Here is a 14,840-nt window from a genome sequence, read left to right as displayed (position 1 = left end):
GACCGATTGTGAAAAATGGCATTGCCTGCTGAGCAGTTAGTTAATGTGCCCATCAGTTACGGCACAAACTGTTCTGTCTTTTGGAAACCAGAGGCGGCAGAACTCCATACCGTTCAGGTGGCCTGTAATTGCTTTGTTTTGCACAGCACTGCATGAAGTGACTGAGCCCTGAAGTTGAAAGCGTAGTAAGAAAGATCTTAAAGGGGTTTGCATGTGGAGCAAAGAATGCTAAGTGTCTGAAATTTGGTAAGAGAAGCTGCTTAAGCACACTCCATTTAACTGGTAAAGGCTTTTCTTCCCAGTAGTTAAGATGTGGTTTCCTAAATGGAAAAAAAAGTAGGAAAAAAATTTTGTTTTGTAGTTCGGTGCACAGCCATGTAGCAGCATTATTCTAGTATTTTGGGCCATTATATAAGACCTGAGCTGACCATTCCTTAGTGTCCGTATGTTGCAGCATTAACAACTGTATCAGCTATAGAAATGACGGACGTCAAATAAGCTGCAATGACAGGGTTCAGAATTTAGCTAAGAGCTGTGCAAAATTCCAGGAGATTTTTTTTTTTTAAACTCGCAGAAATCCAGCTTCTGTGGTCCTGAGAATGGCTGACACCTGGGGGAGGAGAATTAATTAATTAGATTACAAATATGGTTGAAGAACTTCTCTGCCATCTCTTTCTGCCATGCTGGTTGTGTTTTAGATGTGTTGGCCACACGGAGCAGCCTAACTCAGGGCAAGCGTACGGTCAAATAGGTCCCACGCAGTCACTTGGATGGCGAGCATTCAATGAGCTCTGCAAAGCCTTCTGAGGTAGAGCTCTGCTGCTACAGCTGTATGGACCACAGCATAATGCTTGCTGTTCTGGATGTCTCTCCATTCAGTATGCCAGAACATTGAATTGCTCCATGCATTCACTTAGCAGCATGTTGTCCGTGGACAAAAAGAGGAAGCTGGTTTACTTGGATAGTATCAAATGGTCTTTCAGAAAAGTGTGTCTCTGTCCATTGATTATACCTGAAACAAAGGTGCCGACCTGAAGCGCCCTGCCGAGCCGGACTGCTCCTACTCTGGTACTGTGATCTGCTCAAACTAGGCAGTGTCCAAGCTGTCGCTAGCTTATTTGAAGTCAAAAGTAGCACCTGTTTTGCTGAATCTCCACTATTTGCCAACAAGCTGAAGCAGGCGTAACAGAAAGGTCAATTAATCTCTCTGTGCTTCTAATAGTGGCTACAAACTTGACTAATGCTACCCTAGCATAACTGAAGGGAGGTTCTTGCTTGTAGGCAACGTCACTTGGTGAGTAGCAGAGGTGCTCAAGAGCTCGGGGGCTCGTCGCAGGTGAGTAGCACCGTTAGGGGCACCTCACGCTCCCGCTGCACCCCCGGCAAACCTGTGGCAGGACAGCGGCTGGGAAACGGTACGCGTTGCCCAGGGAGAGCCAGCAGCCGAACGCCACCTGCACCGCCTCTGCCTTCAGTTATCGGTAAGCAACTCTTAGCTTGTCCGCTCCTATATTATGTATGTCATATGTTAAGCACTATATTATGTCCATCCCAGCCTTGTTACACTCTAGTTTTAAAATAGTTTTTTTCATTAACACAGTGGTCTCTTTTAGCTGGCCACAAGACTTTACTTTTAGTCACTTTTCTCACAGCATCAGCTGCTGCAGCGGGTCCCCCTAAGTGCTGTACTTTTCTGCATAGTTACTAATGAGGTACTCATCCACGCAGCATACCTGAACTGGTATCCTAAAGTATCAGCTGAAAGTTTCACGGTATCTCAAAACTGATTTTAAAGAATTCTGTATTAATGTATCACCAGACTTTAAATTGTGCTATTTGAAATTGTTTTTTTTTAATAGACAAACTAACAGCATGAGAGTAACACAGTATAAGTTGAGTAACAACTCTTAAGTTATCCTGGGATAAGCAACAAACAAACAGCAACAAACTGTAACTTGGTTCAACAAAAACCTTAATGCAAGTAATTTCCAAGTGGAAATAATGACTGGGTTTAGTAAAATCCAGCTCATTCCAAAACTCTCATTAGCTTGAACAGGACTAAAATATGAATAAGAGCATGACATACCTCCTTATATTGTTTAGTGTATGTTTTTTGGTGTACATAATCATATTAATTGAGTAGAATCTCATGCAACAAGTGTAAATTTCATAGTAAAGATGTCTTTATTCCAAAATAATAATGTGTTAGCCAGACAGCTACAAAACATCTACACAAGACTTTGGTAAGAAATATTCATGGTAGCTTTTTCATACTTCCACAGCAAACAAAAACAACGAAGGAAATCTAAAAATGCAATCAAACCAAATTTTGTTTTAAATTGTATGCTGCACACAGAATCCTACTGTACATTTGTTAAGCCCCTAACTTTTCTTCGTTTTATTATGTGTAAAGTTTCTACGGTTCGTACGTTAGAAAAAAAATAACATACACACAATGCTAAAATCTGATACTTGAGGTCTACAAAATTGGAGTGATATCTGTGCTTTCAGTTCAGCAGTATTATTTATGAGATAGTAGAGATAACAGTTCTCATTTTTATTGACTGATAATCAGTGGCTATTACACTACTAGAAAGTTTAAAGCAACAATGCAATACTTCTACATATTGTCTATCAGAGCTTTTTTTTCTGAATAGAAAATCAACCTCTTATTTTTTTCTTCATTTGTTTTTGTTTGTTTTTTTTTACAAAATGTAACAAGCTTAAATATTTTTTGTATCAAGTTGGAAGAAAAACAACAAATGACCTTTGTAAAATGTTTCAACAGAAAAACAGTGTAAAAAGCTGAACCTAGGCAGGAATGATCACACATTTCTGACCAAGTGCAATCTACTTTGTCACTGCATGTATTAACAAGGTGGAAAAAAAAAAATCCAACATTCATAACTTTAATGAGCCTAAGAGAAATGACTGGAAATCACACTGAACAGCCTCCTAACTAAGAGAAAATAAAGTACATGGAGAGTCAATTGGTAAGAACCACAGTGAAAGGAATACCAGATTTTTAATGGACATTTTTGTGGGCATGTTCAAAAAAATGTTACACATTTCAGACATTCCTAAAGTACTTATTTGGACTATGTAGACTTTGGTAAAGGGAATAATTAAAAAGACAAAAGAACGCGATGAACTGAAACACACATGAAAAATGAAGCTAACTTAGTATTATAATTGATTATTTACAGAAGCAGGCATGGTCTTGCAAGATTAGCATGAACAAGTGGTATGGATTAAGGAGATAAAACAGTTCGTAAAGTCTTTTTTTTTTTTTTTTTTTTTGCATTGAAGAGATACTTGCTTCTTCTACTGTCTGTCACAGATTCATAGCCTAAGCTGTTATTTTTTTAATGATGACCCTCAGCTGGTGTACCTCTGTCAGACTTAACAAGCAAGGCACGCAGAGATGGTTGGTCTATGGATCTCGCTTTGCATACGTAGCTCTGCCCTTGCTGAGTGCCTGGCCTTGATTGCTGTAGCCTTTCTCTGCAACTGTTTCTTCACCTGACATGCTTGGCTGGTCATTGCTCTAGTATCTGTATTATTCCACTGATCTGGTCTTTTTGGTCCAAAAATAAAAGGTAATGTGCAAGGTAAGATCATAAATATATTAGTTAGGGGCAGTCTAGTTGTTGGTACACTGTAATGTCAGTGCTACAGAGACATATATTGCAGAATTTTTCAACAGGAACAAGGAGGCACTCTAGCTGAATTACTATTATTACATGAGCCAAGCTGTGCAAAATGTAAAGTGTTTGGTTTTAGCATTAAACCTTTTTTTTTTTTTTTTTTTTTAAATCCCCTCCTGTTTGGTTCACTACAGGCTTGCGCCCATATCACTTAGCAGCGGCAGGAGAGGCTAAGCACTGCAGTTGGGTCCATCATTTCACTCGCCTCCCCTCCTTCCAGGTCTAAAAAAGCTGTAAAAAGCTATGAGGGGGTGGGATGCAACAGCCGTGCAGTTCCTGAGCAGCCCTTGCAGTGTTCGGTGGAAAAAATGATGAAGAGGAGCCCTACAGTGGACTGCAAGCAGCCGCTGACTCTGTACCATCTAGATATGGGGAGGTAAGGAGAGGATTCCTGGCGTAGTGATGATAAATGTGGAATAGCCGAAGTGGCTTGTGGTTCAAATGAGATGCAGACATGTAAAACCTGGGTGTGAGGTTATGAGAATTGTGGTCAAGTGTTAAAGACATGAGTAAATTATTTAAGGCTGGTTTAAAGAGACTATAAAATATTTTTTTTCCATTCATTTCTCTCAAACTTGTTTTTAAGTGTTATCATCAACAGTCTTTATTTTCAGTGCATTATTATTATTTATGTAGAGACATAGGTGTATGCTGTCTGTACTGGACAAAAAGATAACCCATCACCTTTATCTCTCATCTTAAATGTTAAATTGTTAAACTTACTTTCAAGACAGTATATTTCCAATAGCATGGGAGGCTCTCTAGTCTTATACCTGATTACCAATAGGGATGAGAGCTAAATTTTGCTGAAGCAGGTGTAAAATAGCAAGAGCAGTTAGGACTGCTAAGGAGGTATTTTCTAATCTCAGGCAGCTTGTTGATAGACAAGGTGTTAAGGGAAGACATTTATCCTGGGTACTGTATCTACAGACTACAGTCCTGCAATTCTCATAAATTTAGTGGGTTTTAGATCTTCCTACACTCTGAGTAGAAAACATAAATGACGCTTACTGCTGTAAATAAATTCTTGTGGCAATCTGTAATTAATATTTGAAGAGTCTGTCTTTGTTTCATTTCAGAGACTCCCCTCCCTTTGCTAGAAGGGATGCATGAGAACTTGGCTCACCTTTTCTCCATTATTTTTATTATTTTTTAAACCTCTTTCTCTCTTTTCCTGTGGTTAATATCCTTACTAAACGAAAGCTAATTTTACTCTCTCCCCTGTGGAAGTCCTTCCATGACACAACTCTTGCAGCTGGCCACATTTGGACCAATGTTATTAGTTCTGTATCCATTTTGGGAGGCAGTGGATGGACCAAATAGAATATTACGGCATCTAAATACATAGTGATGTTCAGATGTTTTCTCTGTGTGCTATTTAGACTATGACTATACAGTGGGCAGACATCATTACTAAGCTGCACAAATTATTTCTTTTTTAATTTTTAAAGAAACAAAGATCATTTTGTAATGGATAATAACATCCATTGGAAGAAAAATATATAGGATAATTATTATAACTGTCAGTTTAACCCAATAGTGTGAAAAGATAAATATGCACCTTTAAAATTCTTGAACCAGCATTACTGAAATTATTCCTTGGCATAGTTATGTAATCACATAGGCACCGCTTTGGATTTTTGAAATCAAATCAAGAGAGCAATCCTTCCACATATGAAACATGCCACTTTAACTTAGTTATGTTAATATGCATGCATCCCATGTCTTTACAAGTAGTATTTCTATATGGCTATTCCATGTCCACAGATATGTCTGTATTTCAGGTAAATGATTCACAACGACATACTAGTTTTATGCATTAAGGGCTAGCTGGAGTATCAAAGATCTACTCTCAGCATAAATCTGTGAGGAAATATTTATAAAATACATTTCTTGCACCAGCAAGACTAAAAAGCAAACCACACTGCAAAAATGAAAACTAATATACACTTTATATATTTTTTTTGTTTTAAAAACCAGACCAAGGTTGACTTTCCATTTAGCTCAGACTGCGTCACTTGGAAGCCACCTGTTTTGCTAACAAGGATGAACATTACATGCCCTTAGCTCCTTTTTGTCTTTGCAGCTGGTGAACTGAGTTGTTTTGGACCTCTTCTTCACTATCATGTAGCGTTCCTGAATCCCGCCGCCACACAGTGTCGAACACTCTGTCCAAGCAGTCCACGGTTTCAGTCTGCAAACTGAGGAAAAAGTCATGTGTTTCAGTTTCCAGTATTTCAGACCAACCTGCGTATCTCCATATGTATATCATTTATGCATGTATACACACTTACAGTTTTTGAATGTAAGAGATCACATTGTCTATTTTATTACAGTAGTTAAGGACCCCCAAATAAGTATAATCAAGGTGCAAACACTGGAAAAATACACTGAAAAGGAAATTTACTATCTGTATTATGAAGCAGATAAAGTTAATGAACTGTTTAATGTGGGGCAAGGATGAACCACAAATTAGCATTAGTTCATATCTTGATAATGTGAGAAGTATCACAAAATATTGTATGTTACTGATTCCAGGCATCAGTTTTTGATAATACTGTCCCTTATGGAAAAAGAGAGTCTGAGCAGATCTGAAGCAAATTATTGTGATGGGAATTTGCTCAGTTTTGAGGTTCACCATTGCATCTAGGAGCAAATCCTTTAAAAATTCAACAGCATCCCAAGATTATTGCTCGGATCCATGTATTTGTTGTTTGTTTGGTAGAAATACATCCTAATATCTGGATGTTTGGCATTCCACTGTTTGTGGTGAAGGTGCTAGTAAGGTTCACAAAATATTCTCCGTGATGATATGATGGACAGATAAAAGCCTTTCTCCCTTGTGCGCAGAGCATGTGTGACACTTTTTTGATGACAGTCAAACATTATTGTGGCTTCACACTCACCTGGGTATTGCTCACTATCTATAGTTTTTTTCGCTTGTTCACTTCTCCTTTTCTCCCGGGCCTCCTTCCATCGCCTTTTTTCCATACCTGGGCCTCGCAGGCATTTCCTCACACGACACTTAGTGCGTTGCACCGTTTCTGGGCATGCCGTTCCTCCAAACTGCGGCTCCACTGTAATCATTCTGGTCCTGATCATGTGGCCCTTCCCACAGGACGTGTTGCACTCAGACCACTGCGACCACTCAGTCAGCTCGCAGTCAATAGCTGCAAAGAGGGAGTAAACATGACATATCTCGAGTGACAAAGGATTCCTCCCTTCCTCCCTCCCTCCCTCCCTTCCTCCCTCCCTCTAAAATACATGAAGATTCAGAGAAAACTACATCACTTCATTACTTGCCCCTTATACAAATCCCTCTTTCCAATTCCAGATCACTCTCCAAAGCAGTCTGCAACATTTGTGATTTTAGACAGCATTTATCTAAAATGTCCATACTACATTCTATAACCAAAGGCAAGCAGGAGATAATTGTCCAGACAATAGCTTTTCCAAATACAGATCTCCTGCAGAATACTGATAAGGGTTGGACTGTTTGTTAGTCCATAACACACATAAATTTAGCCTCGAGTCCTGCACACTTACGGCATTCAGGTAACATGCACTTTTCCACTTGTTCCAGTTCCTCATTGCAGTCTCCAAGCTCAGCAGCAGATTTCAGCATTCTCTGCCGGGTTCGCATGCCCTTGCCACACGTTACGCTGCAGTCACTCCACTCAGACCAAGAAGACAGTAGGCAGGGAATAGTATCTGATAGGAAAATACAGAGGAAATGAAACTTCTTTGTTATACATTACAAAGGTAAGCATTTTGAAAAATTATAATTCAGGTAGAAAAATACATCATCATCATCTGTCTTCTCACCTACTCATGCTTTGCTGTCACTTTGGACAAAATAAACTGCAAGCTGAATGATGCTTCTGCAAAAACTCAGAGAAAAACTCTATTTAGTAAAAACATTTGCTTGGTTTTAACAGGTTTTCTTTGCTTTCTATCTTTTTAATATATCTTATTCATATATGCAGCTCCCCAGCAGTTCCATGGAATCAACAGTTTACGAAGTTCTGTCTGAACCACAACTCTTTTAAGAAACCTGATAAATATATTCTGTCAGTGTGCAGAACCGCAAGTCACATCAATATGGTCTAAAAATGTGGCATTTATTTATTTACCACATTTTATCTACTACATAAAAATCATTTTTAACTATAGTTCTTGCTGTCTCTGATGAAAATCTTAACATGCCTTAAGAAATTAAAAACAGTATTAGTAGATTACTGAATGCTAAGGGGGAAACTGGCTGACTGCACAAAAGCAGCACCTCCATTTGTCAGCTGCTCATGGGCTAAAAGGAGAGGGTGCTGTTTTATCCTAGCCTTTGGATAAAATATACCTCATAGTCTAAAAAAATCAGAATGGCTTCCCTATGGCATGCTAATATATACATCACTGTATGGCTAATACACTCATGGCATAAAACTCGCTATTTTTTACTGACACTTTCATTCCACTGGTCACAGTGGTACTTAATGCACATTCCCCTAAGGAAACTGATTTTAAGGGGAACAAGAAAAAGTGCTTCTGCTTTAGCTAGGTTCCTTGGTGTGATGGATGTCTCTCTTCTTAGCAGGGCCAATATAGTCGTGGACACTTACGGCATTCAGGCATCATGCATTTCTCTGCCTCTGTGGTTTCTGCCTTGCACATGGATCCGTCGGCGGGGGTCATCTTAATCATTCTGTGTCGTCTTTTCATTCCCATTCCGCAGCTAGCGCTGCATTCATCCCACTCGCCCCACTCTGTGACAAGGCAGCTGCTGGGGGCTATTCAAAAGGGAAAGAGAAAACGATTCACTAGCAGAGCTCATATATAACATGTTTCCAGCAGTGCTCCTGTTACTGACCGGATTTTACAAAGCTAAATGAAATACTTACAACATTCCTCATTTACAATACATTTCTCCGTCTCTTCAGTAGGCACTTTGCACATAGAGCCATCTTCAGGGAATTGTTTTACGTATCTCTCTCTAGATCGCGTTCCCATTCCGCAGGAAACACTACAGGGGGACCATGTAATCCAGTCAGACATCATGCAAGTGGAACCATCTAAAATACAGAGGACCATTTCAATCGCTAATATGAACATGATTACTACCCACTTCCCTGATAAATCTGCATCTGCCCATTTGTGTACAGTATCACTTTTTGGCTGCCTCTCACATTCTGTCTTCTCTTACTTTACTCCTTTCCTTCCTTACACTTCTGTGTACTTCACACACCCACTCAACTGACCTGCCAAAACTGACCACAGACACATACTGTTTGCATTCTTCAGCGGTTATTCCTGTTTGCCGTAAGTCAAGTCATGCAGCGACCAACAGTTTAAGAACTTTAAAGTTTTCCCTATCCTACAAACTGTTCCTCTCTTCCACCCTTTCCCCTTGATCACCTTCATCACTGCAGCCCGGACCCATGCATGGCTGAAAATCTTGCGTATCTGGACAGGGCACACTGAGGTCCAGCTGAGCTTTAAGCATTCTCTGCCTCATCCGCTTGCCCTTTTCGCAGGTAGAAGAGCTGCAGGCTGACCATGGAGACCAGTTTGAATATATGCAGGTCTCGGGGGTGTCATCTAAAAATAAGAAAAGGCAGTGAAAATTAACCATAGATTATCCTCCATTTGCTTCTGTTTACTTTGCTGGTGATCACTTTAGATGTTACTACGGTAAGTTATTTCCATCTGCACTCTAGGCTTCTCCATTTTAACCTGAGAGAAAAAGAAGACTAATTGCCAACTTCGATTAAAAAAAAAAAAGCTCCTTTTTTTTTTTTTTAGAACCCTGAAAAGCTTCTGTTTTATTACTTTCGCTGTTATTGTCACCTGTCATGTACCCATGCAATTTCTTTTGTGTGTAACAGAAAGCTAAAAGCAGGTACCAGAAAAAGTGAAAAACTAAATCACTCTGACACTGAGTAGGACTTCTGCTCCTTGGTCATTTTTGTACTTTATCTAGAAATGGCACAAAATATAAATTGGCACAGCACAAACTAATTTTAAAAGTACCTTCTTCTTTTTCTTCCGGTGCTAGATCTGCCACAATATCATCTATGTTATCAGGTACAATATTGCATTGCTCCCCCTGCGAAGAAATAATTGTGGAAATTGGATTTAGGAAACTCGCGTATAACCAGAGAGAGGGCCTAAGGAAGGTATAAAATGAGTTGCTAGAAGCTGAAAAGTAACACTGCTCATGTGTTAACACAGCTGTATGTGTAACATACAGCTATGAATCTGTAGTTAGTCACTTTTGTGTAGATCTCCAGTGGAAAACTCACAATTCACTCCATTTTAATAGCACTTAAATGATTCATGGGTCTCACAGTTTCATCTCTAAAAAACTTACGGTACATAAAAGTGATAGCAAGAGAAAGGAGAGGTTGGCCGAACAGAGCAATGAACAGAAACATTTCTAAATATGTATACACTTATATTTAGTTATAAGAAAGGATGTCTGAACTGCCTAAGTAGGGGACATCATCCGCCAAAGAAATATTCTAACAGTACATTGAATTCACCAGGCATGGGCATCTGACTACATTACTGTGTAATTGTTCCACAAATACAATACACTTTGAGGAGAACAAAAAAGGAGATGCAAGGATTTGAACAATGGCTTCAAGTTAAAAAAAAAAAAAAAAAAAAAAAAAGGGTAAAGGAATTCTTTGATACAAAGGACAACTAGGCTATCATTCTAGATCAATATGGATCCAACATATGCTATGTATTAACTTATGCTCTTGAAATGCAAACAGAACAAAATGACTTTATAAATACTCAACTGTGGTCTAAACACCTTCTCTGGACTCCTAAAAGAGGAGGTGACTGGTCTTAAGAAGATTCTTTACTGGATTATCATGGAGCAATAACTTTAAGCTAAGAAAAGCAAGCTTAAATATCAGAGAATGTTTGTGACATACACAAAGGGAATCACTAAATAATCATATAGGAAAAGTTGCACCATAAATCATTAAGACACAGCTGGACAAAGCACTCAGGAAGACAGTATACTGTATTTGCAGCAGTAGCAACAGGACACACTAAATAATTCTTTATGTAACGCTTTTTTTCTCTTCTAATTCCTATGCATATTTTTAAAAAAATCCCCAATAAGCAGATGCAGTAATTAGCACAAGTAGGAGAAACAATACCTTAAGACAATTTTAAATTTAAGAAAAAGTTTTGCTTATTTTCTGCCATTATCTTTGCTGGAGGTTGGTCAGGGAGGATAAGGTTCCGGGGGAGGGGGGGAAAGGTTGGTTTTTTTTTCTTTTATGAGAAGTTATTTTGATATTATTTCATAATACTACCTTGCGTGCGATTCTCTCAATTACCACTCTGGCTACCAGCTTGATAGAGCCTCCTTCTGGATCATAAAATGGACTTTGAGGGTGATCTAGGCTTGTAAGTGGTCTGATCTTCTCTTGAGGAACTGTAGGTTTGTTGGGAGACTGCAATCAAAAAGCAAAAGATAAATATGGCTTAAAATAACTTTGACTTATTAGTAAAAGTATAATCCATCTGCAGAAATAAAAATGTCTCTTAATGCTAAACTTGCAAATTCCAATAGAAGATGAACTCAGTATGGTCACACTTAACAGTAAGTTTTTTCTGTCGTGAAGAACTTCTCTAACACTTTGGGATTGGGCCCTCGTGCTAGGTTCCCAAGAAGATGTACACCAGCAAAATTTTTAGTAAAGTAGTATAAAGTCGTATATGACATTACCATGGATGAAACAGCTTTCATTTTTTGCAGCTTTAAGGTAAACCTTACGTCTTGAATACATTACACATAGTCCAAATACCTCATAGGTAACACCACTGTCTGTGCCGGCATCCCACGGGATCAAATCCTGAATGACTTTCTGAACCCAGCCACAGTCCTTGGTACAGAGGTCTTCAGCTGAGAGGCCCACGTTCCAGTCAGGGCTGGGCCCCAGCATGGTGAGGAAGGACATCAGGTGCCGATGCCTATCAACAGAAAACTCGGCAGAGGGAGCAGCTCTCCTGCAAATTGCAAATAGGAAGACTATTAACAACTGAATTCCAGTTTGCTATTAAACAGCAGCAAAATGGTGCTTCGCACTGGCAAATATGGAACGTGGGAATGACACTGTATCTCGTGTGCAGAGATGGACGAGCAAGACTGGGAGAGGACTCTTGCTCAGCAGTGTTTTCTTCTCAGCCGTAAGCAGCCGCTATTGGAGAAACAACTTTGACATCATGCAAGGATAGGTACGGTTTAGTGGGTGACAGAGATGTAGCAATAAAGGGCTGCAGCAGCATGCTTATATCTCAGTCATACAATAAAAAAGCCTGTCAGGACATTTACTACAACAAGCTAAAAATCTGAAGTAAAATAGCAGGGAAGTACCCTGAACTTTTGGGCTGCTGCGATACTTTTGACCAAAAGATGATGATACGAGTTCCAATTTTTAAAGTGCTTAGAAGTGCAACTGTGGTGGTGGTGGAGAGGGAGAAATGCTCATTAGTTAGCGTCTTAGTGCTCATTTAACTGAGAACTGAATGGCTATTGCGAGTCCCCCAGAGTTCAGCCAAGCCTTTTGCAGGGTTCTGGCAGGGGATGTGAAAACACCTCTATTCATCCAGCCTTTGCCAACCCTTCTCTTAAGAAGAAACTGTTAATTGTGCCAAATCATGTAGTGACCTCTGATGTTGACCACTAATTACCACATTCCTATTCAAATAGCAATTAAAATCAGATCTGGAGGTTTCTGCTTCTCAGATGAAAAGCTGGAATTCTTCATGGCATCTTCCTTGGGAACAACAGCTACTGTTGGGTTACTTAAACTAGATAACTATTACCCAAATTTGGTGAACCTGCTCCAACAAAAATTGGTCTGAAATTAGTACAAGTTTTTCTTCAGATACAGGACTTGAACCAATACAGAGTCCTTGTTTTTCCTTTTCGGTTTCTGCCAAAACACATCATTTTACAAGCATCTGAAGACCCTAAATGTTTATTTTTAATGCAAGTCTTGTTGCTGTGTTACTCATCCTGCCTTTTTGGGTAGCTGCGCATACATAATGCACATACACTGTTCTTCTCTAGTTAGAAGAAGAATCTTCCTATTAATGCTTGCCTCACGGTAAACATGTGGCACTTCATTTGTGCATTTATTCTGGCTCATAAAGCTCTCAGGACATTAGAAAAACAGAACAGGTCAAGGACAGTGTCCTTGAGAGAGTATCAGATGTTATCAAATGCAAGATGTCTAACTTAGGGTGGTACTTAGTACCCCTTCTATAGGAAAGTTGCACAAATAGGCACTGCTTAATTGTAAAAATGTTGTGGCCAGCTGTGTTTTGGAGTCTTCAGAAGTTGTTTCTTACTGTGTAAATTGGCCTATATTGAATTAAAGATTCTGAGTAGAAGAGTTTCCAACTGCTTGATGACATTAATCCTGCCTTTCCAAGAAAGAGATGCAAGTGACTTTTATCATGACAGACAGAGCTCTGTTTTGATTTCAGTGGAACAATTTGTCTAATGTAAATTAATAAAATAATGAAGGAAGGTATCAATGTCTCTCTGTGAATATAATAATCTGATATATTTGTCAAGTACATGGCAGTGATTATTTTTTAAAAGCCTGCCAACAGACTTCAGTATCTTAAAGGATTTACTATAATATAAGAAGCACTTTCTAAGAATTCCCTACAGAATTTTATATCTAATGCTGAACAATAAAAACTTCTTCAAGGCTGACAGTACACAGCAAAAATAACAAACATATGTTTATTTATATACCTGATCTTTAAATCAAGGATATATCTATAATATGCACATTGCAGAACAGAGACCCAAAACAACTTTTCTAGAGAAGAAGCAAGGGCAGTGTGGCCTGCACAGAGCCATTCACTACTGCTTCTGGCACCAGAGATATACTACATTCATCGGGATGGGTTTCTCAACGTTATATTTCAATGCTCTGTACAGATATGCTCTCAGAAAACCAAAAGAGGCAGACTTAATCACACTCAATTAAGGCAGATGGTTAGAAACCACTTGAAGACTCCTTTAGACCCATTGTAGTAGAAAACTTTTGTCGCTTGCTATTCCTGTTATAGACACAGTACTGTTAAGTCTTTGAATGCTTTGTTAGGGAAGTAAATATTAATCATGTTATTAATATAATTAAAAATTAAACACATATACTATATGTCTAACTATATCAATATTGAAACTGTGTGAAGGAACACTTTAGTTGGAGATAACCTTTGCCGACAGAGTTCTGCTACTTAAGCGTCACATTAGAAGGCTCCGTAACCCCTTCCATCTTCAGAACCCTTTGTAAAAATTACCTACCTCCTGCTTTTTCTTTATGCCAAGTAGCCAGTTTTATGACCATTTGACAGATAACAAAAGAGAGGAAAAGAATAAATTGCACATCATTCCCACTTTAGCTTCCTAAACCCTCCTTGGGTTTTTTTGACAGAAAAACCCACCTAGCTGTTCTGTGCTCCTGAAGGCACTCAAAATCCACAGGTGTCTCGGCTTTCTCCGGTAAAGCTCCACAGATATAGCAATGTCTAGTTTGTGACAAGCTCAGAAGCACTTTGGGCTTGATATCATCAGCTGCTCAGCAATCAGCTCATGTCTAAGCTCTGTTATAATGAGACAGGAGCCAGACATTTCTCTTTGTATCTCACCTGCAGAGCTGGACCTAGTAGAAATTTTCAAAACCAGATGACCTGGCAGGAGACCCTTTTTCATCCAGTCACTTCATGCCTGTGATGCCCAGCCTAGGTTTGCCAACCACAGCTCAGTTCCTCCTCCGCAGGCAGAGGAGATTCAAATTTCTACCAGGAGTGCGTACTCACTATCAGCTGTGTTATTCTGGTGTCACAGTACTTTATGGGTCTCCAGTTGAAGTTATTCTGTTTTGCATAGAATACGTAAAGGCTTATACAACAAGGAAAAATAAAAGAAATTAGTAACAAGCATTCACTCTGTAGCATAGCAGTTAGACCACCAGTGTGGAACACGGAGAGCTGGATTCCAGCCCCTGGTTTAGTGAATATTTCAACTATTTTACCCAATATCTGTTCAACATAGAAATGTAAAAATTAATAGACAAAACAGGGAGGCAAGTT

The 14,840-nt window shown here is 39.1% G+C and overlaps 1 protein-coding gene and 1 long non-coding RNA gene across 5 annotated transcripts in view; one reads left to right on the top strand and one right to left on the bottom strand.

The window, feature by feature from the left end:
- Positions 1-2,031, top strand: part of LOC135328512 (uncharacterized) — a 112,943-nt gene extending 110,912 nt beyond the window's left edge. For both annotated transcript variants that reach the window (XR_010389477.1, XR_010389476.1), the window contains one exon: positions 1,282-2,031. This is a non-coding gene — a long non-coding RNA (uncharacterized LOC135328512). The remainder of the gene's footprint in view (positions 1-1,281) is intronic.
- A 130-nt stretch (positions 2,032-2,161) lies between these two features.
- SPON1 (spondin 1) overlaps positions 2,162-14,840 on the bottom strand; it is a 508,261-nt gene continuing 495,582 nt past the window's right edge. For all 3 annotated transcript variants that reach the window (XM_064512946.1, XM_064512947.1, XM_026104482.2), the window contains 9 exons: positions 11,531-11,732; positions 11,036-11,176; positions 9,732-9,807; positions 9,117-9,299; positions 8,603-8,773; positions 8,324-8,491; positions 7,254-7,418; positions 6,614-6,877; positions 2,162-5,908 (listed from right to left, as the gene is read on the bottom strand). In XM_064512946.1, the coding sequence (XP_064369016.1) occupies positions 5,745-5,908; positions 6,614-6,877; positions 7,254-7,418; positions 8,324-8,491; positions 8,603-8,773; positions 9,117-9,299; positions 9,732-9,807; positions 11,036-11,176; positions 11,531-11,732 (1,534 nt within the window). In that variant the 3' untranslated portion in view covers positions 2,162-5,744. The remainder of the gene's footprint in view (positions 5,909-6,613; positions 6,878-7,253; positions 7,419-8,323; positions 8,492-8,602; positions 8,774-9,116; positions 9,300-9,731; positions 9,808-11,035; positions 11,177-11,530; positions 11,733-14,840) is intronic.

Source organism: Dromaius novaehollandiae, chromosome 5 (genome assembly GCF_036370855.1).
Source record: "Dromaius novaehollandiae isolate bDroNov1 chromosome 5, bDroNov1.hap1, whole genome shotgun sequence".
In the NCBI taxonomy this organism is placed as follows: Eukaryota; Metazoa; Chordata; class Aves; order Casuariiformes; family Dromaiidae; genus Dromaius; species Dromaius novaehollandiae.
This window is presented reverse-complemented; position numbering and strand designations above follow the sequence as displayed.